This window comes from Lissotriton vulgaris, chromosome 1_2, assembly GCF_964263255.1.
Source record: "Lissotriton vulgaris chromosome 1_2, aLisVul1.2, whole genome shotgun sequence".
Classification (NCBI taxonomy): Eukaryota; Metazoa; Chordata; class Amphibia; order Caudata; family Salamandridae; genus Lissotriton; species Lissotriton vulgaris.
The window spans coordinates 43,690,027-43,716,551 of record NC_141686.1 but is presented as its reverse complement, the minus strand read 5'-3'; the positions used below and the strand labels follow the sequence as shown (position 1 = coordinate 43,716,551).

At 45.7% G+C, this 26,525-nt stretch overlaps 1 protein-coding gene across 2 annotated transcripts in view; it reads right to left on the bottom strand.

The window, feature by feature from the left end:
* IPO8 (importin 8) overlaps nucleotides 1–26,525 on the bottom strand; it is a 672,931-nt gene that overhangs the window by 144,784 nt on the left and 501,622 nt on the right. For both annotated transcript variants that reach the window (XM_086952791.1, XM_086952792.1), the window contains one exon: nucleotides 11,711–11,916. In XM_086952791.1, the coding sequence (XP_086808917.1) occupies nucleotides 11,711–11,916 (206 nt within the window). The remainder of the gene's footprint in view (nucleotides 1–11,710; nucleotides 11,917–26,525) is intronic.

Below are 26,525 nucleotides of genomic sequence, written 5' to 3'. Positions count from 1 at the left end.
GTTGTTTTTCTTGCACATCTACACAATAGTGTTTTGTGAAGGTTTGTGATGTGGCCCAAGTTGCTGCTTTGCATATGTCATCTAGAGGAATATTTTCTAAGAATGCCATAGATGCCCCTAGTTTGCGTGTGAAATGAGCTCTAGGGGGAATGGTTAATGTGCGCTTAGCTTTAAGGTAGCATATTTGTATGCATTTTACAATCCACCTTGCAATTCCTGTTTTAGATATAGGATTCCCTTTATGCGGTGGGGAGATAGCTACGAAAAGTTGTTTGGTTGTTCTAAATGGTTTCGTTCTTTCTATGTAATAGAGCAATGCTCTTTATACATCAAGAGTGTATAGTGCTCATTCTGCCACTGAGTCTGGTTGAGGAAAGAATACTGGTAATTCAACTGACTGGTTTAGATGGAAGGCAGAAACTACTTTGGGTAGAAAAGTAGGATTTGTTCTAAGAACAACTTTGTTGTGATGTATTTGTAAGATTGGTTCTTGTATGGTTAATGCCTGGAGTTCGCTCACTCTTCTAAGAGATGTGATGGGGACTGAAAATGCCACTTTCCAAGTAAGGTATTGTAATTCACTCTTGTGTAGAGGTTCAAATGGAGGGCCCATTAGTCTGGTAAGGACTATATTGAGATTCCACACTGGGGATGGTGGAGCTCTTGGTGGAATTATTCTTTTAAGCCCTTCAATAAAAGCTTTTATTGGTGGAACTTTAAAAAGCGACAGATGCTGTCTGTTCTGTAGGTAAGATGCTATGGCAGCTAGATGTAATTTAATGGATGCATACTCTAGATTACCACGTTGAAGATGCAAGAGGTAACAAATGATGTTTTGAATGGAAGCATCTAATGGGTCAATTTTATTGTTAGAGCAATAAATGACAAACCTTTTCCACTTAGCCGCATAGCACGCTCTTATTGTAGGGCATCTAGCTTCTTTGATAACCTTCGTACATTCTTGTGGAAGGTTGAGATATCCAACTCTAGGATTTCAGGAACCAGATCGCCAGGTTGAACTGACTGGGATCTGGATGTCTTATCTCTCCATGGTTCTGAGTGAGAAACTTGGGAGAGAGGTGTAGCTTTTGGTGGGGCCCTACTGATAGTTGCAGCAGAGTTGTGAACCATGGGTGTCTTGCCCATGTTGGAGCAACTAGGATCATTGTAAGGGAATGCTGTTGAAGTTTTTTCACCACTAATGGAATGAGTGGGAGAGGCGGACAAGCGTAAGCAAATTTTCCTGACCAGTTCATCCATAGCGCATTGCCTTTGGACAATGGGTGTGGATACCTGAATGCGAAGTTTGGGCATTTTGTGTGTGGCGATCAGATCTATGTTTGGCTGTCCCCACATGTGAAATAATGAAAGAAGAACTTGAGGATGAAGTTCCCATTCGTGGATCTGTTGTGTCTGAGACTGAGCAGATCCGCTATTTGATTGTGTACTCCTGGTATATGTTCTGCTAGGAGGTATATGTTTCGCGGAATGGCCCACCTCCAGATGCTCTGTGCTAGACGGTATAACTGGAGAGAGTGTGTCCCCCCCCTATTTTTGTATGCAATACATTGCCGTCATGTTGTCTGTGCTGACTAAGACAACTTTGTTGGTGAGCTGCGGTTGAAATGATTCCAGCGCTAGAGAGATTGCTAACAGTTCCAGATAGTTGATGTGGAACTGTTTTTGCTGAGAGGTCCATAACCCTCGAGTGGTATGGTTTTTGAGGTGTGCTTCCCATCCGGTGAGCAACGCATCTGTTGTTAGCACTAGCTGTGGAAGTGGCTCGAGGAATGACTGACCTTTGGAAAGTCTTTTTATGCTCCACCACTGCAGAGAGCGATGGGTGCGGTCGTCCACCAACACCAGATCTGTTAGTTGACCTTGAGCCTGGTTCCACTGTTGTGCTTAACATTCTTGTAAAGGGCGCATTTGTAGTTTTACATGAAGGACGAGAAAAATGCATGATGCCATCATTCCTATCAGTTGCCTGAACACTCTTGCTGGTAGAGTGTGTTGTGGTTGAAATTTTTGAACTAGTGTTTGTATAGCATTTATCCTGATGGGATTGGGATAAGCTTTGGCTGTGAGAGTGTTTACTGTTGCCCCCAGATATTGTTGCATTGTAGACGGTTAGAGGTGGGATTTGGTTAGATTTACTGTAAATCCTAGATTGTAAAGCAACTGTATTGTCTGAAGCGTATGTTGTACACAGCTTTTTTGGGAGTTTGCTTTTATAAGTCAAACATCTAGGTAGGGGAAGACATGAATTTGTTTTCTTCTGAGATGGGCTGCAACCACTGCAAGGCATTTTGTAAAGACCCTGGGTGCTGTGGTGACTCCGAATGGATTCACCTTGAACTGGTAGTGTTGACCATCTACCACGAATCTGAGATATTTCCAGTGAGAGGGATGTATTGGTATGTGGAAGTAGGTGTCTTTTAGATCTTTAGTGGAGAGAAAGTCGCCTTGCTGTAGTAGTGGAAGCACTTGTTGTAAAGTGACCATGTGGAAGTGGTCTGAATGAATGTAACAGTTTAACGGTCTGAGATCCAGTATTGGTAGTAGAGAGCCGTCCTTTTTTGGTATAAGGAAGTAAAGGGAGTAAACTCCTGTCCCTTGATGAATTAGAGGTACTGGCTCTATTGCATCCTTATGCAACATTGCCAAGACTTCTTGTTTGAGTAGCGTTGGAGGAATGTTGGGGGTGTAGAAGTGAGTTCCAGGCAATAACCATACTGGATAATTTGTCTTACCCACCTGTCTGTTGTGATGGAATTCCAGACAGGTAGGAACTGTGAGATGCGTCCCCCGACACGAGTGGGATGATCGGGGGGAAGCGTAGGGAAGTCATGGTTTATTGTTAGGGGAGTTGCGGGTGTTGCTACCTCTGCCTCTACCCTTGTTGTTGTTACCTCTGTAACTTCCTCTATTGTATCCCCTAGAAAAGGAGCCTTGGTTTGGACTTTTATAGGAGGAAGTAGGGTGTTCTGATGTAGTAGTTTTGGAACCTGCTCTGTAAAAGGAGCACTGAAAAAAACCTCTGGTAGATGGTGACTGCAGGGCACCCCATAGATTTTGCTGTTTCTGTATCCTTTTTTATTTTTTCCTAAGATGCATCAACTGTAGGTCCAAAAAGGTGCTCTTGATCAAATGGTTGGTTTAGAATTGTATTTTGCACCTCTTGCTTAAAACCAGACACTCTAAGCCATGCGTTTCTACATAGTAGTACACTAGTATTTATGGCGCGTGACGCAGGGTCTGCTGCATCTAGGGCGCAATTTATTGAGGTATTAGTAATTAGCTTGCCTTCTTGTACAAGGTCATTAGCTTTGTTCTTATATTCTGGTGGAAGGTGTTGAATGAGCTTTTCTAGCTCGTCATAGTGAGCCCTGTCTTATCTTGCTAGCAGGGCTTGTGTGTTTGCAATTTTCCATGAATTAGCAGCCTGAGACGCCATACGTTTTCCTGATGCGTCTTATAACTTAGATTCCTTGTCAGGAGGTGGTGCGTCACCTGATCCCTGGGAGTTTGCCCTTTTACGTGCATTGAATGAGCTTTTCTACCTCGTCATAGTCAGCCCTGCCGTATCTTGCTAGCAGGGCTTGTGTGTTTGCAATTTTCCATGAATTAGCAGCCTGAGACGCCATACGTTTTCCTGATGCGTCTTATAACTTAGATTAATTGTCAGGAGGTGGTGCGTCACCTGATCCCTGGGAGTTTGCCCTTTTACGTGCATTGGCTACTGCTAATGAATCTAAAGGAAGTTGGCCTTTATTGTATATGTCACTAGGGGCTGCTTTATATTTTTTATCAATTCGGGGTTAAGAACCCTAGCTCCGACTGGGTCTTTAAACACCTCAGGAGCATGTCTGATAAGGCCTTGTAGCATAGGTAAGACATGAGTGGATTTTTGTGGTTGTGCAAAAGTTTCTAACAAAAAGTTTTCTTGTACAGGATCTGTATGAAGTTTGACTTTGTGATATGTAGCTGCAATATTAAGAAGTTGTGCAAACCCCACATTATCTTCTGGTGGGGATGGCTTTGAGGGGTAGAAATCTGGATCATTAGTTACATCAGGATCCGTACTATAATCATGCCATGGGTCTGACTCCTGTGGTGAGTTGACAGGACTTAATGGCATTACATCCTCATCTAAATCTCCATGCCCCTGTGAATCATCAATAACCTGTAAATCTGGAGAGTGTGGTGGTGAAATTATTAAGTTAGGTTTAGCAGGTGGTGGAGGTGAATGTGGAGGAGAAGTGTTAGTAGATATATGAATCTTCTTTGGAGGAACTGGAACTTGGTGTAAATGTTCTGGTTTCCTCTTTGCAGGCAGCTTGGTGACTATATGACCAGTCTTTGGGTAAATACATATAGTAGTCAGCTTTGGATCTGGGAAGAAAAGGTCTTCAGACTCCACAGACTTGCTTGGCGTCGAAGAATTATCCCTAGGAACTGATTTTGGGTGTTATGGTACATTGTCTGATATAACAGCTTTTCTCGGTTCCGATGTTTTCAGTGCCTTGTGTTTTGATGGCACCAAAGTCTTTTCTATATGCTTCGGTGCAGAAGGTCTTTTAGTTTGTTTTAGGACTGAAGTTGTATCTGTTTTTTTCAGTGCCTGTGGTTTATCTGGCTGTTTCGGTGTCGATGCCTTGTCGAGTTGCTTCGGCGCCGACTTTTTAATCTGAGTCTTTCGGTGCCGAGGGGTCTTTTATCGGTTTCGGCACCGAGTGTTTCGTCGGTGTCGACGTAAGAGGGCGTGGCAACTCTGATGTCTGCACCTTAGGTGCCGAGGGTGGTTTTTCGGCGCCGAGTGGTTGGCTCGAGCCGGATGGCTTTTGTCTGTCCTTCGGTGCCGGGCCTGAAGGCGGGGCGTTCGAAGTCTTGGTACGGTGTGAACCTGAGCCTGAAGGCAAAGGTGTTACCGGTGCCATTGTTTTGGGCTGGGCCGGGGTTTCAGTACTCACGTCCCTTTGACCAGGAGTGATGTCATCATCGACCTCTGCCTCGGAGACGTCTGCTTCGGAGTCTAGGATCTCTTCTGGCTCCAGAAGGTTATCGGGACCTGGATTGAAGATGTCCGGAATGGAGTCTGTGCCTTGCTGAATGTCTCGCCGTTGAGCTCGAGGATCCCGGATAGTTTTCTTTGATTTAAATGAAAGGCAGGCTTCACAGTTGTCCTCTCAATGTTCTGGAGAGAGGCCCAAATTTCAGACAGGATGTAGGTTCGAGTGTGGGAATTTAGCACCACACAGTGGACATTTCTTAAATGGAGTCCGTTCCCTCGATGTCAGTCTACCGCAGCACGGGTAGGCCCAACGGCCCGCATCGAAGAGTGATGGAAGCTTTCGAGGTGCACGTCGAAGGCACGCGATCAAAACAATACCGTTGGTGAATGTAATTGCGCGTCAAAGAGATCTGGAAATGGTTCCAAACCGGAGCGCAGCAAGTTTAATCCGAACCCGATGGCGGAAAATAACGATGGAGCCGAAGCCCATGTGCACTCTCCACCGAAGGAGGAGTCACTGCTCTCGTGACTACAAGACTTCTTCCAAGACAAAAACAACATGCAATCATCCGAGCCCAACACCAGATGGCGATCTATGGAAAGTGTACAATCTGCAGCTCATATGCCTCGAACATGACATTCCTGCAAACTATACCCATAAGGCCCCAACAGAAAATTCTATTATAGATTATTTAATGGTCTCCTACAACTTCTTTTGTAATCTCATAAGCATGAAGGTCTTGGGATCTCATTTTAGTGATCATATGTTGATATGTTTTAAATTTAATTATACTTGTGCTAAGGTAGGCCGTGGAACTTTAGAGGCAGTATTGTAGGGCTTAATGTAAATAATGGTAGAATTTCTTGGAACACTCAAGCAACAGTCAAAGTAAAAACAAATTTAACAGCTCTGATAAAAGATCGATTCAGAAAAGGGGGTGGTGATGAACAGAGTGTCTGAATTAAGCAGACCACTCTTACCCAGTCCAAAGATCAGGGCTTGATCCATCACCGTTTTTTAGCTCACTGCACCATCCCAGCTCAGAACTTGGCTATATGCAAATTAGTCTGACCCTGGCCCAGTGCATCATGGGAACAGGGCAGACCAAACTACCAAGCCAATTCTTATACTGGGAAGGAAACAAGCTACCGGGGACCGGTTTCTGGCATTTCAGCCGTCTTCGGCCCGGCTTGCTTGAATCCTGATGGTGCAATGAGCTAGGGACTCACATCTGAGTATACCCTTCCACGCTTATGGTGGACAAAAAATATTCAGAAAAGGGGGTGGTGATGAACAGAGTGTCTGAATTAAGCAGACCACTCTTACCCAGTCCAAAGATCAGGGCTTGATCCATCACCTTTTTTTAGCTCACTGCACCATCCCAGCTCAGAACTTGGCTATATGCAAATTAGTCTGACCCTGGCCCAGTGCATCATGGGAACAGGGCAGACCAAACTACCAAGCCAATTCTTATACTGGGAAGGAAACAAGCTACCGGGGACCGGTTTCTGGCATTTCAGCCGTCTTCGGCCCGGCTTGCTTGAATCCTGATGGTGCAATGAGCTAGGGACTCACATCTGAGTATACCCTTCCACGCTTATGGTGGACAAAAATGATTCAGAAAAGGGGGTGGTGATGAACAGAGTGTCTGAATTAAGCAGACCACTCTTACCCAGTCCAAAGATCAGGGCTTGATCCATCACCGTTTTTTAGCTCACTGCACCATCCCAGCTCAGAACTTGGCTATATGCAAATTAGTCTGACCCTGGCCCAGTGCATCATGGGAACAGGGCAGACCAAACTACCAAGCCAATTCTTATACTGGGAAGGAAACAAGCTACCGGGGACCGGTTTCTGGCATTTCAGCCGTCTTCGGCCCGGCTTGCTTAAATCCTGATGGTGCAATGAGCTAGGGACTCACATCTGAGTATACCCTTCCACGCTTATGGTGGACAAAAATGATTCAGAAAAGGGGGTGGTGATGAACAGAGTGTCTGAATTAAGCAGACCACTCTTACCCAGTCCAAAGATCAGGGCTTGATCCATCACCGTTTTTTAGCTCACTGCACCATCCCAGCTCAGAACTTGGCTATATGCAAATTAGTCTGACCCTGGCCCAGTGCATCATTGGAACAGGGCAGACCAAACTACCAGGCCAATTCTTATACTGGGAAGGAAACAAGCTACCGGGGACCGGTTTCTGGCATTTCAGCCGTCTTCGGCCCGGCTTGCTTGAATCCTGATGGTGCAATGAGCTAGAGACTCACATCTGAGTATACCCTTCCACGCTTATGGTGGACAAAAATGATTCAGAAAAGGGGGTGGTGATGAACAGAGTGTCTGAATTAAGCAGACCACTCTTACCCAGTCCAAAGATCAGGGCTTGATCCATCACCGTTTTTTAGCTCACTGCACCATCCCAGCTCAGAACTTGGCTATATGCAAATTAGTCTGACCCTGGCCCAGTGCATCATGGGAACAGGGCAGACCAAACTACCAAGCCAATTCTTATACTGGGAAGGAAACAAGCTACCGGGGACCGGTTTCTGGCATTTCAGCCGTCTTCGGCCCGGCTTGCTTGAATCCTGATGGTGCAATGAGCTAGGGACTCACATCTGAGTATACCCTTCCACGCTTATGGTGGACAAAAATGATTCAGAAAAGGGGGTGGTGATGAACAGAGTGTCTGAATTAAGCAGACCACTCTTACCCAGTCCAAAGATCAGGGCTTGACCCATCACCGTTTTTTAGCTCACTGCACCATCCCAGCTCAGAACTTGGCTATATGCAAATTAGTCTGACCCTGGCGCAGTGCATCATGGGAACAGGGCAGACCAAACTACCAAGCCAATTCTTATACTGGGAAGGAAACAAGCTACCGGGGACCGGTTTCTGGCATTTCAGCCGTCTTCTGCCCGGCTTGCTTGAATCCTGATGGTGCAATGATAAAAGATCAGCACTATTTAGGTATGCTCGAATATGATTTGTTTCAAATCAATCTTCTGGAAGTTTTTTCCTGTAATATCGGTTCCTTGGCTGCATTAAGTAAATCATTGTGTGTTCCAACTAAACAGAAATCTTGTTATAATCCATTACTTATTCTAAATAGGGAAATCAACAAATTGGTGAGGGCACAGTTCCTGAACTTCTCTAATGAACGTAGTAATTTAATCAACTTATTGAAAAGGAAAAGGCTGAGAAAAATCACTCTGTGAAGCAATTTAAGGAAGATGGTATATGGATGCAGTTAAAAGAGGCAGTCTCCAAAAACAACTCAAAACATTTTTGGGAAATAATCGCTGACTGCTGCGGTACAGTAGTAAAATCTCTCCCCATTCCTGTTAAATAAGAGGATTGGAAAATCTACTTGGTAGCCCTCTATGCAGCAAATAGTAACTCTCCTAAGTTCCTCCTGTAGTGATGGATCTTACTCCTATAGGGCTAAGCAAAAAGTTGTCATCACTACAGAAGTATATGATGGCTCATTTTTTAAAGATTAATGTTTCTAAAAGTAAATTTTTAATTTTGAAAAGTGACAGAAGCAGAAAATTAAGTAAATTTAATTGGCTTATTGGCCTGAAAAAGGTGGAGGTGTTGGATTCTTATTTATATCTAGGGAAATAAATTGCAAGCAATATGAAGAATAAATTCACATTGAACACAGCACCAGTAAAGCTATGTCCCACGCTACTGGTCTGCGCATTTTTAATAATACAATGGGTACAAGGCATTTTCTACATCTACTGATGGTGTTGAAAGCAAAAATTCCATCAACCTTATTATATGCTATTGAATCAATCCCTGTAAAGGAATGGAGTTTTTAAGAGAAGATAGAAGGCCACATTTTACAAAAATTGTGTAATTTTAATACGTTTGTTTCTTCAGCTGCTATTAGATTGGAATTTGGACTGATAAGCACCTATATTCAAGGCATTTCCAGAGTTTTACGCTGGGTATACCGGTTAAAAAATAGTGAATTTTATTCACTATGAGGTTCACATGTGTAAGGAAATTTTCGGTAGTATGGGGGAGAAATACTCTTTAAATCGAGATTTCTCTCTGGCTCTAAAATTGTTTTGTGTTCAGGAGGAATCCGTGATTTCCCTACCGCTATTAGAATTCAAATCCTTTGTAAAAAAACTTAAGTGGTAAGATCAGCTTTACTAGAGATATTGAGTGCTGTAATACCAAAGAGAGACTAAAGATAATAGCAAAGACTACTTCCCGGAAACGTCCTCAGAAATATTTAACTTGGAACTTAGATCATGGAACAAAACGCTGGTTTTCCTTATTCTGATTAAATCTCCTACCATTAAATGATTTAACAGCACACTGGTCTCAGAATTCGAAATATGGAAAAAATTGTAATTTCTTTGAAGTGAATATCAAAAACTTGGATCATGTTTTGTTTGTTTTTCCGGCACTGGCCTTTCATCGCAGTCGCTGGCTCAGGCCAATGTTCTTACAAAATGGTGTTAAAGATGTCGTTTCTGCTTGCAACTTTCTTTTTAATCCCAAAAATGAAGCAGAGTGCATACAATTGTTTAACTTTTTAAAGGAATTTATGTATATATTTGAACTGTATAATTACCAAATGGAATATAATTTCTGAATCGTTGACCTTCTTTGTAGTCGTTTTATCCACTCCTAATTTCAAATGTATTTCGCTTTGTTCTGGCTTCTACTCTAAAGGCTTTCTGTTCATCTCATTTTTAACCTTGAATTTGTAATTTTGCACATGATACGGTTGCTAGCTGCTTGCTATTTGCACATTTCAAGATATGCCCTGTTCTCTCATTTTGGGCTGCTATATCCAAACTTTGATCCATGAAGGTGTTCTATGGTGTCCTGGCTGCTTCCTAATTGTTACTTCCACAACCCATGATATGCTCTGCTACTACATTGTTGGCTGCTAAATTCTAAATTTTATCCTTTGATACTTCTGTTTGTTCATTGTTGGTTCCTAAATTTGAAATGTTATCCTTTGATACAGCTATATGTTGAAAAATGTTGTATTCAGACCGCCTTGTCATTCTGTATTTTTACATGGTTCTATTGTATTGTATGCTTTAATTGGTATGTATCCTTTTAAGTGGACCTCATTGGAGTTCCAATGCTTTAATAAACTGAATTGAATTGTGTAGGTCTAAAAGATGGAAAAACTCAAAGCGCAACCAAACATTTATAGGTTAATTTAGTTCCTGCCTGTATTTTTCCAAAGTAAGCCCACTGAAGTTCCTTGAATTGGCAATGTTCGCGGAAATGATTCTGTCCCACCAGTTTTGATTTCAACAGTCAGTAACAAAAGACTTGACGTTACATTTTCCCCAGGGTGCACTGGTAGGAACTAAGGGCTATATGTACTATTTACAGGCCGCAAAATACTGGCCGCAATTTTCAAAAAATATTTTTTGACTTGTAAATATTTTTAGGAGCCAATCTATGTACTATTAGTTCCGTTTGTAAAAAGAACAGAATTGGATTGAGTCAAAATCCCAAAAACCTAATGAAAAAAAATTAGATAGGTCGAAATTGCAACTCAATCCAATTGGTCACAATCACAGGGTTGGGGGTCTGGAAAAGTAAGTAGGCTGGCATGTCTCTGATTGATTGTCAATTACATTTTTCTTTCTTTTTTAATGCGACCGGTTTTTATTTTTAAAGCTTAAGAGTTGGCATGGGTCCCCATAGACCACTGCATTCTCTTTTACAAACTTTTTTTTTTTTACATTCACTAGGCACTCTTTCCCTTTTTCTGAATGACTTACCAGCTCCTTTTAGGTGCTGGTACATTTTCAACGTTTTACGACCAGATTTTGGTCAGAAAACATTGATGCATAAGATACTGAGCTGCTAATTTGAAAAGAGGCCAACACATCCCGTCGGGATACCAAATAGTCCCATTTTAGAAGTTGGACTTTTCGGACTCCTAAAATTGGATTAGTACACTGGAAAAAGAATTTTACTAGTTGCAAACACATAGTCAGAGCGTTGTGACCATTAAGGTTCCTTTTTTAGAGTGACACTGACAGCATCCACTCTTAATATTGAAGACTAAATACCTGACACTTGTTGACGTATCTGTCCAACTCAAAATAATAAGGCACGAAAATGTTAACTTTACCACAGAAACTCCGTTTGTAATTTACAACTGATTTAAATAACAATTAAATGCAAACTGAAACGGGCACATAAGAAAGCAATATGTTGAAGTACCATGTTCTATAACTTAAACTAAGAATAAATAAAAAGCTTGCACAAACACTGGTGTTTTCTCATGACAGGCTTACACTTTGGAAGTCTATGAGGTAAAAACAAATACTACATATACTGTCAGATTACACCAAACTATTCTTTTTAAGCAATTTCACTTTGTATTGGGATTAGACTGTCGCAGTGAGCATGATACAGCATGAACATCTCATCCTGCTCTGACTGACACCTTTACCTGAAAAACGGGCCTGGAATTTAGAATGCAGTTCACTGTCCATAGTTTCATCTAAAGTTACAATGGACTACATATGAGATAGTACCACGTGCAAAAAGCCTTTCGCATTGAAAAGTAGATTAACTATCCTAAAATCAGTAGCTGAGAAAACAGGTACATTTCTGAAGTAAAACACATATGAAAGCAGATATAAAGCAAGTGGGGAAAAAGCCAGATGAATACAAACTACAAAATCAGGACTGCTTACCATTATCTTCTAGGATCGTTTTTGTCCTCTTCGAACAATTATCATGCTCGTTTAGCTCTCTAGTTGTGTACACTTGCTTCAATCCAAGAAACAGAAGAAGAATGGATGGTATGATTACATCTGCCACAGCATCCACAGCAGGGGGTCTATTTGGTAACTCCATTAGGATACTAAGTCCTATTATACAAATCTTCCGATCATGAAGTCTGAAAAAAACCACATGGTTGATGTTACAGATAAGGCCAGAAGAAATCATGAAGTCTGAAACAAACCACATAGTTGATGTTACTGTTAAGGCCAAAAGAAAAGCGCATCTGCTGCTCGCTGTACACCACCAGAGGCAAGGACAGTACCAGATAAGTCATGAATACATCTGGCTTTAGTCAGAAGTCTCCCTTGCACTGCGTTGAATGAGAGAACTATTTCAGTGACGCATCAAAAAGGATCCCAAGCAAGGATGACACAGTTCCTCTATCTTTTTACCTGAGCCCTCCCTTCTTCCATACCATACTCAAATCTTAGTTGTGCCACAGAAGAAATGGCATTGCTAACTGGTATTATTTCATAATAATGATCCAACATTGGAGGCATGTGGAATGAAGGGAATATTAGGAACTCTTGTACTTTTAGTCCATAATCACCTTCTGTTTTATTTATGGGACTCTCCAGACAAAGGTTAGTACCAAATAAGCAGCCCCGCTACTTTCAAGGGATCACAGCTAAGCTCCTCTGGTTTAATATACTATTTGTTCGAATTTTGGAGGGTGAGGAGGTGTCACGTCTCATGAGAAGCGAAGTCTCTAGTGAGTCATGATGAGCCTGCCCTCCTTCAACAATGGTAATAAATAAGTAAGATTAGTAAGGTTTATGAGTACACAAACGGAAAAACTTAAATGAGTACATTGGGCCAATTTATTATAATTAAAGAAGCACTATGCACATATTACATAAACATCTTTCAAAATAAATTGGTATTCAGAATTGATTTTAAAAAAATCAAATTAAATAGCTGGCAGAACATTAAGCCAGAGTAGGACATGTATGCAACACCAAACTCTGCAATAATCAAAATTCCACACGGTTTGAAAATCCAATCCAGTAGATGATCCTCATAGATGACATGTAAAATAACAGCTGGTTTTTCTGAGTTTCTCGACATTTTGAAGACCTATATTCCTCAGTTACCCTCTGTACACTGCAAAGGATACACCACTTTATTTGTTTTAATTACTAGCCCAATGGGGTGTACTGGTTCTTTTACCTATGTTTTGCTATGCAATGTCACCATCAAGTTTTGTACCCTATGGAGATCACTGACCCACTGTTACTGTCCTACTGTCCTACAGCTGCATACTAAACCCATCCCAAGTGTCTGTTTGACTAGTGAATTGCCACTGGATTCAAGCAAGCCGGGCTGAAGACGGCTGGAATGCCAGAAAACGGTCCTCGGAAGCTTGTTTCCGGTCCAGGGAAGACATGGCTTGGCAGTTCGGGCTGGACTGTTCCCATGAGGCACAGGGTCAGACTGATTTGCATATAGCCATGTCTGAACTGGGGTGGCAGAGTGGGCTAAAGAACGGTGATGGATTAAACCCATATCTTTTGACTGGGTGTGAGTGCTTGATTGCTTCAGATTCTCCGTCCATCACCACCCCCTTTTGTACCACTGAGTAGTGAATTGGGCAGACATGACAATTTTAGCTGTTGGCGATGAGGGTCATCTACAGAATGTCACTAACTCTTCAGATTGTATTTTCAAATGATGTGTTGAATATTATTTAATTCATGTATGCACTATCTCATCTAACAGGCAGGAATAGTCAAAATGCATGTTCAATAAGGATACCTGAATTTTTCTGGGAAACTAGAGGACCACATCCAGGCATGGCATTCTAGCACCAAACTGGCTCCCATAGCCCAAGACTGTCTGTTGAGTCCCAGGCCCAAGTGGATGACATATCTGACTGCATCCCGAAGATCTTGCATGGTCTAGTCTAAAGACGCCTTAAGACCCCTGGGAGCGCAGGTAATATCTCAGCCACCATGTTCCTTAATGTGTGCATGTAGCTGACTCAGCCAGCTCCAGCGGCAAGGATCTAGGATCCCACTCCACCATGCTTGTTGGAGTAGCACTTGGTGGTTTTACAGTCCGTGAAGATCTAGTCTAGTCTCCATTTGATGGACAGTAGGAAGGCCTTCAACATTAAGAGAATGGACCGCAACTCCAACAGACTGATGAGGAGGTGGGTCTCCATCAGAGACCAGAGTCATCTGATTTACACCTTTACCAGATGACCTCCACAACCCAAGAGCTACATATCCACTACCACTGTCTTCTCTGTGTGGGGTGGAGAGAGGGATTTACTGACTGTCCAATTGTGGTGAACCAGAGACCACAGTAGGTATTTTGCTGTCTCCTCGGAACCGGGATTGAATCAGACAGGTTCCTTGGTGCTGAGCCAACTGAGACTTAAAATTCTAATGCAGAGACCAAATGTGCCGTATGGCTTTGTCGACAAGTAGGATGCAGCAGACCAAGCGGTCAAGAAGTCTCAAGAGCCACTCTTACGGAAACCCAGGACCGAGTCTGAAACATCAGGATCACAGCCCAAATGTCCTGGACTCGTTGAATCAGAGGGTGAGCTCAAAAGTGGACCGTAATCAGGAGAGCTCTGATGAACAGGATCTTCTGCGAAGTCAGAGGTTATTAATGGCAAGTTAATCGAGGACCCCAAAAATGTAAGGAAGTTTGCGGTCGACTGGAGGTGGTCTATAACGGACTGTGGTGAGCAAGCCTTCGGCAGCCAGTCCATAAGGTAGGGGAAGACTGGTCTCCCCAACTCCAAGGATGTGCTGCGACCACTACCATCTCTTTCATGAAAACTTGAGGGGCACTGGAAAGGCCGGAGGGGAGCACCGAATACTGAAAATGCTTCTAGCCCATCCTTGAATTGCAGGTAACATCTGTGGGACAGCTGGACAAGAATGTGAAAATAGGTGTCCCTCAGGTTCAGGGCTACCATCCAGACTTCGGGATCCAAGGCAGATAAAACCCAGGCCAATGTAAGCATCTTGAATTTGTCAGTTTCGAGGAAGAAATTCAGTGGGCAAGATCTAAAATAGGACAAAGGCCTCTGTCCTTCTTCGGCACCAAGCAATAACAGGAATAACATCCAGTATGTATTCTGATGCAGTGACCCTTCCCTATGCCTCCTTTGTGCAAAATAGCCTAGAGCTCCTGCCACAAAACTTACAAATGATTCTCCAACAGGCGCCCTAATGGAGGTGGAAAATGCGGTGGATCGGAAATGAATGGTAGGGTGTATACTTGCTAGGCTATCTGAGGCATGCATCTATTGGATATAATGCTCTGCAACCAGTGGAGATAATAAATAATCTTGCCTGCAACGGGATGGCCATATAATGCAGAGGGAAAGCTAAAGTGGTTTGGTGGTTGTACTGTGAGGGGTAAGGGACTGAGCAGTTCCCTAAGCGTTGGGGTGTGAAAGATGGCAGCTGGAATCTCAAACCCGGCCTCGAAAGCACAAGGGTGGGATGACTGGGCTTTGATATGTTCCTGTTAAAGTGGACCTTGGTGTTGTCTTTGGGCCAAGGCCCTTCCAAAACCTCAAAAGGGGCAAACAGTTGGCGATATTGCTTTTCAGGCAAATAAAGGCAGAGAGAGAGCACACTGGTCTGCTTTTCATGAGCGCTGCAGGAGTCTGCTGTATCTCTGAAGAGACCCTTGAACATTCCCTGAGAAGCCTGTGGATCTAATCCACGTATGGCAGGACGAGGGAGAATCCTGCTTTCACTTCTTCTGATTCTTTTTAGGCTTGGACTTACCTGACGACTTGGGATTGTGAGGAGGTTCTTTCGCAGGAACAACAAGAAGCCTGGAAAGTCCTTGACTTCGACCTGGATCAGCCCTAATGTGCCTTCTGATGGCATACAGTGACACAGAGCTTGGCTTTGCAGTCCTAGATCTCCTTGTGGTCCAACTGGGTTCACTTCCGCAAGGCTTGGAGTTGTGCAAGGTCCCTAGACACCAGAGACTTACCTATAGTTTTCGATGGGACATGCTCCCTTGCACAGTGTAGAGAAAAAGAAAGAAACAAAATAAGGCTTCGTTTCTTACCTGTAATCCTAGTTATCATCCAGGGGTATACTCATCATCAAATTCATAATCTATGAATAATCCCCGTCCATGTGCGGGATCCCGGAGCATATAGAAAATACATATATATACATATATATGCATATGTGAAAACATATACATGCAGTCTAAAATATTTCCACAATGGCAAAGACGCTGAAATTACATAGGTTTGCATAGTAGCACCTATACTCTCCCAACCCCTAAGGAAGAAAGAGAGCAGTAAACATTTTTCATACAACAATGCTTTACTGCCATAGAAAAACTTGTAATTGGAGGCATTTGTCAGTAGGCTGCAGCAGGGTATAAAGAAACAAAGAAAACTGACACCTTGCCTTTAAGGCATAAGAGTAGGGGTACCGTGCCTTTAAGATCTGTAGGCGACCCCCTGCTTCCAAAATGCACCACAGGTGGCAGTTAGGTCAGTTCTTTTTGGAGGTTCATAAACACCTGAGTAAATCCGTAAGTAACATACCATAACTTTGCAGTAATGCTCGTCCTGGGAGGTAGATGGGTCGCTTATGACTTTGATGAGTATACCCCTGGATGAGAACTAGGATTATAGGTAAGTAACTAATCCTTCTCATCCAGGGGATACTCATCAATAGTCAAAATCTATGAATAGATTAGCAAGCCCATACCCAAAGTCTCGCGGACGAGCAATGAAGTATACAGCAAAAACATGAATCAACATCACATTTATAATGCAGTTATGCAACCAAATTCCTTAAAGAGGCCTGTCCCACTTGGGCATCGGCCTGTGCATCTGAATCTAGGCAGTAATGGCGGGTAAAGGTATGTACTGAGCGCCATGTAGCAACCTTACAAATCTCAGATATTGGAATGTTGCGAAGGAGAGCTGTTGTAGAAGCTTTCCCTCTAGTAGAATGTGCACGAGGTTTGCCCTGTAAATCTTTATTAGCTAATTGGTAAGACAGAGCTATACAGGAGATGATAGCATCTTGAGATAGACCTTTTTGAAGCTGACAGACCGGTATTAGTTAAACCATAATTAACAAAGAGCCGGTCAGGCTTCCTAAGTGGAAGAGTTTTAGCCAGGCAAAACTTCAGAACCCTCCGGAGATCTGAAGAGTGTAAAGACCTCGCTGGGGGAGTGGTTGGTTGAGGGAAGAAAGAAGGCAGAGTGATGGTTGATATGGAAATCCGAGACCACCTTGGGCAGGAAGCCTGGATGTGTTCTCAGCACCACTCTATTGGCATGAAACACTGTGTAAGGTTCCTTGCAACACAGGGCCTGGATCTTGCTTACCCTGCGGGCTGAGGTGATGGGTACCAAAAAGGCAGCTTTCCAGGTCAAGTGCTGCAAAGATGCCTTATGAATAGGCTCGAAAGGAGCACCCATCAATTTGGTAAGTACGATGTTAAGCTCCCAGGGAGGAGAGGGGGACCTCACTGGTGGAAACACTTCCTTAAGCCCCTCCAAGAAATCTTTGACCACAGGCATGAGGAAGAATGAGGTCTGACAAGGAGACTTCCTATAGGCTGTTATTGCCGCTAAGTGAACCCTGATGGAGGGGTACTTGAGGCCTGACCTTGCCAAATGCAATAAATATGGGAGAATCACCTGCTCCTGACCTTGAATCGGATCAAGAGCATTGTCCATACACCAAATGTAAAATCACTTCCACTTGAAAGCATAGGACTTTCTGGTGGAGGGCCTCCTCGCTTCTCTCAGGATGTCCATACAGTCAGCCGAGAGGTCTAGGTGGCCATACTGGATGACCTCAGGAACCATGCCGTTAATCGAAGGGAAGGAAGATTGGGGTGGAACACCCTCCCCTCGTCCTTGGTCAGCAAGTCTGGGCGGCAGGGCAGCCTCCAGTGTGGGACCTCTGACAGCTGGAGGAGATCAGGGTACCACCACTGGCGTGTCCACTCCGGCGCTATCAGGATCATCCTGGTGTTGGTCCTGTAGAATTTCTGTATCACCACCGGGATCAGAGGCAGTGGAGGAAAAGCATACAGCAATGTGAGACCAGCTGATCAAAAGTGCATTCCCCGTGATCCCTGCTGGGGGAATCTGGACGCGAAGACGGGGCATTTTGCGTTTGCCGCGTCTGCCAACAGATCTATGTCTGGTACGCCCCATTGCTGAAACACCTCCTGCACAACCTCTTCGTTGAGCACCCAATCGTGCGCTTCTACGAAGTCTCTGCTTAGGCCGTCCGCCTGAACATACAGGATTCCTGGAAGGTGAACTGCAACGATGCGAGACTTGTCGCCAGAAGCCACTGCCAAATGGATTGAGCTGTCAGAGACAGAACTTGTCACCTGGTGCCTCCCTGTTTGTTCAGATAGAACAACGTTGTTGTGTTGTCTATCTGAATTTGAATGTGGCTGGAGTGCAGAGACGGGTACAGGGATTTCAGCGCCAGATAGACAGCCCATAGCTTGATATGATAGCTTCTGTCTGTCTCGGACCAGAGACCTTGTACCTGCAGCTGGTCCATATGACCACCCCAGCTGTGCATTGAGGCATCCGTGACCACTGTCTGCGTTGGAGGCGACTGATGAAACGGAACTCCTTGCAACAGGTGAGAACGTTTCATCCACCATCGGATGGAGTCTACTTGATGAAGGGAGACACGATCCTCCGAGTGGCCTGACCTCTGCGACCATTGGTCCTCGAGTGCCTGCTGCAGAGGCCCTTATGTGAAGGCGTGCATTGGGCACAATGTAGATACACGAGGTCATCGATCTCAGTAGTCTTGTCTGGCTGTAGGACTTTGGATGTCGAGCAGGGTGCGGCACTTCAGAAGCATTGATGACAACCTCTCCTCCGAAGGACACATGCTTGCCTCTGCAGAGTCTAAGGAAGCGCCCAGATAATGTATTCGTTGGGTGGGGTTGTGGACTGACTTCTTGTAGTTGACTTGCAACACCAAAGAATGCATCAGGTTGAGACAGTAGGAGATATGGCTCTGAAGCAGAACAGGAGTGGAGATTTTTAGGAGCCAGTCGTCTGGGTAGGGATAGACGAAGATCTTCTGCCTGCGGAGGAAGGCAGCCACCACCGCCATGCACTTGGAGAATGTCCTTGGGGCAGATCTGAGGCTGAACGAAAGCACTCGATACTGGTAGTGGTGACGGGCTATCTGAAATCTGAGAAATTTGCGCTGCTTTACTGAGACAGGTATATGAAAGTAAGTGTCCTGCAGGTCGATGACACACATCCAGTCTTCCTGGTGAAGATGCGGAAAGATCTGGTGCAGGGCTAGCATATGAAATTTCTCATTTCTGATAAACCAGTTCAGCAGGCGCAGGTCGAGGATAGGTCTGTACTCTTTGGCTACTCCCTGCTTTTGGACTAGAAAATAGCGGGAGTATACTCCTTGATTTCTTCGTATGGGAGGGACCTCCTATATGGCTTTCATGCGAGAATGGTAGATGCTTCTTCTTTCAAAAGTTGACTTTGGATTTGAGGAAGGCGGGGGAACTTGTGGAGGAGGAGACTTGAACCTCAGCAATTAACCATGCTGCACAATATTCAGCACCCATTTGTCTCGTTATGGCTTTCCACTATTCCAGGTGACAAGCTACACTCTCTCCCACCGGAGTGGCGAACGGCTGCGGAGGAAGCAACGACTCAAGGCTTAGGAGGCCGCTTGGAGGTGGACTGTTGTCTGTTGTTGTTGTTGCCTCTACTTCTCCAAGGACGTCTTCGTTGGAACTGGGATCTTTGTTTGTTCTGGGAGGAACATTAAGGGGTTTGTACAGAAAAGAATGTTTGTCGTCCTGACGGAAACGTTTCTTAAACTCCTTGCGCTTCTCCGGCCCAACCGCCTTGACAGTGTCTATCTCAGCCTTCATTTTGGTCATCTCATCAGCATGAGCCCCAAACAGAGATGATCCATTAAATGGGAGGTTCAGAATTTTCTTCTGGGCATCAGGCTTGAATCCTGTGAGAAGCAGCCAGGCCGAGCATCGTGAACAGACTCCATGGGAGTAGCCATGAGCGGCGAGATCTGAAGCGTCCACTGCAGCACTTATTACCTGATTGGCTACGAGCCCTCCTTTCTGCAGAATTTCAGTGAAATCCTGCCGGTCTTATTTGGGAAGCTTCTCGGTAAAACGTGTGAGGGAGTACCAAAGAGATCTGTAGTATCTCCCGAGAAGGGCAGAGGCACTCGCAACCTTCATTGATGACGCAGAAGTGTTGCACATCTTCCTCCCATATGAGTACGTCTGTTAGCTATCCTTCTCAGGAGGCACAGAAGATGAGGTAGAGATGGTGGTGGGACTTCATGGCTGCGGCCATAATGACCGAGTCCGCTGGTGGGTCAACCCTGAGAAACAAGGGATCCTCTGCTGGAGCCTTTTACTTTTTGGCAATTCTAGATGGCATGGAACCCACCGTCGCAGGAGTGAGGAAGGTGGACATCGCCGGTTCCAAGAATCCAGGCACCAGTAGTAGCAGCGGTCTAGGAGCTGTCCGGTGATGCAAAGTGTCAAAGATGACAGACGTGGGAACCATCGGGGTATGCAAAGTGATGTTGAGTTTCTTTGCACCCCTACCCAGAACATCTGTGAAGGTCGAGATTTCATCTATGGGCGACACCCGTGACGGAGGCTTTGAGGAGAAGGTCGGAGAGCAGTCCCAGACCGTAGATCTCGTAGAGGAAGACCATGTAGGTGATCTTGTGCGCCTCCTCTTATGGGGCCTGTCATGATGACCTCGGTCAGTGGCGTCACTAGGGTTGGTGTCACCCGGTGCGGTAACTCATGGTGTCACCCCCTCATAACTTACCGGACGGACCAACTCACCCTCTGCCTGCACCATGTCCCCTCTGCCTGCGCCATCTCTCCCTCTGTCTGCACCATCTCCCCTCCGCCTGCACCATTTCACCTACTGCCTGCACCATCTCTCCCTACGCCTACACCATCCCACCCTCTTTCTGCACCATCTCACCCTCTGCCTGCACCATCTCCCCTCTGCCTGCACCATCTCCAACTCTGGTTGCACCATCTGTCCCTGTGTCCACAACATCTCTCCTCCGCCTGCACCATCTTCCCTCCGCCTGCACCATCTCCCCCTCTGCCTGCACCATCTCCCCCTCTGCCTGCACCATCTCACCCTCTGCCTGCACCATCTCACCCTCTGCCTGCACCATCTCCCCTCTGCCTGCACCATCTCCCCTCTGGTTGCACCATCTCTCCCTGTGTCCACACCATCTCCCCTCCGCCTGCACCATCTTCCCTCCGCCTGCACCAGCTCCCCCTCCGCCTGCACCAGCTCCCCCTCTGCCTGCACCATCTCCCCTCCGCCTGCACCATCTTCCCTCCGCCTGCACCATCTTCCCTCCGCCTGCACCATCTTCCCTCCGCCTGCACCAGCCCCTCCTCTGCCTGCACCATCTCACCCTCTGCCTGCACCATAAGTGTAAATAGTTAGACACAGAGCAGAGGCGAGGCTGCAGAGCTCCGACCAGTCATTCTGGACCTTGGTAGCTCCATAGCCAACTCCTTCCCGTAGAAACATTGCACGATCTTTCATTACATGTTTTAAGGAAGGCAATGTGCACATAAAACAGAACACACAGGTTATTTTTTCGCACAAAACCGGTATCTTGACACAGAGCTGCCTTTCACATTTTACAATGTGGGAGGCAGGACCTGGGGTGCTGTAGCCATTTTAGTGACTTCATAGAGACCACTGCACCCTTTTTATGGCTACCATACGGCCTTTAGTAATGACTTGAGATAAGATATCATTGTCGCCTACTTCAGATAGACCTCTAATAATGATGTGCTTCTGGGAGATTGGCATTATGCAAGCCAGGAAAATGGGCCTTGTGCCTCGGTTAGGTTGCAAAAAAAGATAAAGCTGGGGTGCAGTGGGCCCCTCGCACCCAGAAGCACCAGTGCCATGTACCTGCTACACTGCAGATAATAACGTCGTTTCACACAGAACACGTCTTGCAAGTCATTGTGTCGCCGCTTCAACCAAAAGCACTTTCTGCAATACTCCTCCAAAGGGTGCCAGAAAGGCAGCACTGGTGGGTTTTTAATATATCCTAAGCAGCATATTGTTTGTTCTTCAGAGAAAATAAAGGATGACAATATGTTACCCCTTTCCAAAAAGCATATCTGAAAATGTGTGCTAGATCTGAAAGCTGCAAATGCCATGTTTTGTGATAGTAATGCACATGTGGTATATGGCCACCGGGGATCATCAGTGCAGCGCTGGCAACAGGGAAGTAAAAGCCTGACAAGCAGAGGGGAGGAAGAGGTAGCAGCAGCCTAGCAGATTGGAAACCAGTTAAGGTTTATCTACAGAAACAATGCATAAAATAAAGCACATAATGCATATACAACTGAGCAACTCGAGATATTAGCGGCATTGCGACTGATGAGTCACAAAATATCTTTGAAAATACTATCTTGCTTCTTATTGTGTACAGTGCAGATTTGTGAATAAGCCCAGACAATGTCTACAGCCACAACCTGGCTGATTGGTAAGCAGATACGTTTTCTGTATAAGTCACATTCAAGCAGGGGGAGAAACTACGCTGAGAAAATGTCCGGTAGGAGTTAGATCTACTATTGTGAGCGCCGTGATGAAAGAGTCTGCACAGAGTAAGCAAAACAGGAACACTTCTTGCTAGAAAGCAGGCCAACAAAATAAAAAGCTGTGTGAACTTGGAGCACTTACAAAGCGTGGAAGACCCGTGCAGCTAAGAACAGAGAAGTGATTTCTTCATTTATTCATTTCAAACGATTGCAGTGGTGGTAGGGAGGCCGATGTGCACTCTGATGTTTACAGGAATTACCAAATATATTCAAAAGAACCACAACTCCCCAAGATTAGACTATCTGAATCTGACCAGAGAGCAAGACTACAGGCGGTGAGTATTGCAATGCAAGAAGAAAGAAAATAAAACTAGAATGCATGAGCTAAATTAAAAAAAAATGGTGAGATTGCTCTGCAGTGGGTGATGGCCATGTGCTTAATGCATATTTTCCTTTGACACCATTATCTGTAGTGGGGCGTTACTGTAGCATCGATGTAATGCAACTGGTGCTATGTAAAGCCCTCTGATACCCGATTCGGGTCAAGTTCGCGCTATATGAAACTTTGTAAAATACAAAATAAATGTGCCGTATTACATGGCAGTGGCTACAACTCTTCTGCCCACAAAATAACCACACACTTGTCACCCGGACCTTGTAGGTTAGATCCACTTATGCCACCTGTTCGCCAGAGCATGCAATGTCCTTTTTACACAGTATAAAACCAATGATTGAGGGTTGACGGGACAGATTACCCTTCCAATATTGGTGCTTAAACAGGCATGCAAACCCCCTAGCAATGCCCATACACTCAACCAAATCCTGCTCTGTGAAGACAAAGTGCGACTAAAAAAACACACTATAAGGCAATATTACTCCAACAACTAAACCACTCCACACCTATTCTATTTTTTAAGATTTCCCGGTGCCCCTGATCTTAGACTGCACCACAGCCCTCCATCTCCGTCCAGCTGGTTCCCGCTTTGAGGCAGGCGAAAGCTGGGGCCCCATGACCGATTTGAAGGAAGGGGGAGGAAGAGCAGAGAGGGTGTGCTGGAGGAGCTTGTGGGGGGGGAACAGAACACTGAAAGCAAAACCAGGGCGACGAGAAAGAGCTCATTGATACCTGCAGTTCGCTGCAGAGTTTAGAGCTAGTCTCCGACCAGGGCAGCTGCGAGGAGTAGCCACAGACAGAGGGCCCTCTGCTCGGAGGCAGGCTGAACCGCAGCTCTCCCTCTCGCCTTCCTGGCTTCGCTGCTTAAAGCGCTCCGATACTTTTGGGTTTTAGTTCGTGCTATTTAAAAAAAATAATGGTGCGCAGTCTGTGTGGGGCATGGAATGGAAGGAAGGAAGGATCTAGGGTTAGTCAGAAACAGTCTCGTGCCCTCTGCCCTGTGGAGTTTGGGAGTTACACTTTGAAACTCAAAGATTACCCAAATCTCAGCAGCAAGTGTTCAACCTACTAAGCCATTTTGTGACCCACAAATACCAAGGTGCGTGCACAGGGCAAGTTCTGAGGAAATGAAAGGCACACAGCCTCTATAGTTAAAGCATGCTGTGCTGCCACAGAAAAGAAAGCAAGGCTCGTGACTGCTATAGAAAATGTGTGCCACGCTGTCAAATTTACCAAGCTAATGCCGGTGATATGCTTTTCAGTTTTACATCCCTAGAAGCCCTAAAATGTGTTTACCTTTTCTGTCTTTAACAGCAGAGCCGCCCGCTACCTTCCCTCGGCTCGAGATATTACTGCCATGAACCCTCACGTCTGCCGTGGACGCGCGCGTATGTACCGTCGTTGCTGCGTGACTGAGCTGTACATACACACAGCGTAACCAGATGGATGGTGTCACCCCTTGTGAGGGTGTCACCCGGTGCGGTCCGCACCCCCCGCACCCCCCTAGTGACGCCACTGTGTGCCACGCTGTCAAATTTACCAAGCTAATGCCGGTGATATGCTTTTCAGTTTTACATCCCTAGAAGCCCTAAAATGTGTTTACCTTTTCTGTCTTTAACAGCAGAGCCGCCCGCTACCTTCCCTCGGCTCGAGATATTACTGCCATGAACCCTCACGTCTGCTGTGGACGCGCGCGTATGTACCGTCGTTGCTGCGTGACTGAGCTGTACATACACACAGCGTAACCAGATGGATGGTGTCACCCCTTGTGAGGGTGTCACCCGGTGCGGTCCGCACCCCCCGCACCCCCCTAGTGACGCCACTGACCTCGGTGACGACCCCTGGACCTAGACCGACGTGTAGAGGGCATTCTTGGTCTGGATGGCGCCCTTGGTCTGGAAGGTGATCTTGGCCTGGAAGGCGATCTTGGTCTCATATGGGGAGACTTTGAGGGTCCCGCCGGAGTGCTTGTCCGAGGAGTGGGCCTGGATGGAGAGTATGTGCAGGAGTAATCCGAGTCCGGACTACTGCAGCCCCCTGACACAGCACCTTGCGGACGGAGAGGTGACAGACTGTGGGCCCTCACCTCCGCAGGTTTTTTGGGATGCTGCTAGTGAGATTTCACAATGTGCAGTCCTGGAGACGATGACCAGTCTCCTGACGATTATCTGGACCCAGGATCTGACTGTCGCGGGGACTCCGCAATCCCTATGACCTCTTCTCTCCACGTCGAGTGCTTCCACGGAGATGAGGTCTGGGTCACCAGCGGCGTCGAATGAGGTCTCGATGTCCTTGACGTCGATCGCCTGTGGCGATGAGGAGACCTCGACGTCGATCTTCGGCGTCAAGTTGGAGACCTCGGCCTGTTACGGTTTCGAGTCGACGGTGATCTGCCATGACGTCGAGTCGACTGTGATCTGCCATGACGTCGAGTCAACGGCGATCATTTACGACATTGTGTCGAAGGCGAACCTCCTTGCCGTCGTGTCGACGTCGATCTTCTCGACGTCGAGTGATGGGACCTCGACGATCCTCTCGACGGCGGCACGCACTCCGGCGGCGAGATGTTAGCCGTCCGTACTCTCGACGCCGACCCCCTCGAGGGTGGCGGAGAGTGTCTCGACATTGACGGAAGCCTCGACGTCGACGGAGACTTGGGTCTCTCAGCACCCACAGCCTTCGAGCCCGAAGTGTGGTGCCTCGACGCCGATTTACTTGCATGCAGCGGAGACTCTCAACGTCGAGTTGGTGTTCCTGAAGAGTGTCTGGGCCTCTTCGACGGCGACTTTGACGGTGAATCTCTCGTCCCCTTTCTCTTCCTAGGGTCAGGAGAGGTGAAACGTCGCCGCTTTTGACGTTGCTTGCTGGAAGATGATGTCCTGGGGCCTCCATGGCCACCCACCTGATGACTCTTGTCTTTTTCCAGCAGAGCATGCAGTTTAATGCGTTCCCTGTTGTTCAGGGTCCGCCTGGAGAACTTCTGGCAATGATAGCACTGATCAGGATTGTGTGAGGATGGTAGACACACAATACACACCGAGTGTGGATCTGCCAGTGCCATTTTCTTGTCGCAGGAAGGACATTTCCTGAATAAGGCTGGCATTCTGACTGGAAAAAATTGATGGAAGACCACAAAACCAGCAGCAGAAGCCTTTAGAAACCAGAAAACATCACATTTTCTGAAATATTCTCTTCAAAATCAGTTTTAGTGAAAAAACTGAAGAGCTCAAGTTCCAGGATCCTCACAGAAGGAGCCAGAAAAAAGAACTGACTTAACTGCCACCTGTGGTGCATCATAGGAGCAGGGGGTCGCCTACAGGTCTTAAAGGCAGGTACCCCTACTCCAATGCCTTAAAGGCAAGGTGTCAGTTTTCTTTGTTTATTTATACTCTGCTGCAGCCTACTGGCAAATGCCTGCAATTACAGGTTTTTCTATGGCAATAAAGCATTGTTGTATGACAAATGTTTACTGCTCTCTTTCTTCCTTAGGGGTTGGGAGAGTATAGGTGCTACTATGCAAACCAATGTAATTTCAGCATCTTTGCCATTTTGGAAATATTTTAGGCTGCATGTATATGTTTTCACATATGCATATATATGTATATATATGTATTTTCTATATGCTCCGGGATCCCGCACATGGGCGGGGATTATTCATAGATTATAACTATTGATGAGTATCCCCTGGATGAGAACTGATGTTCGCACAAAGGACTGGCACTTATATGTGGCTC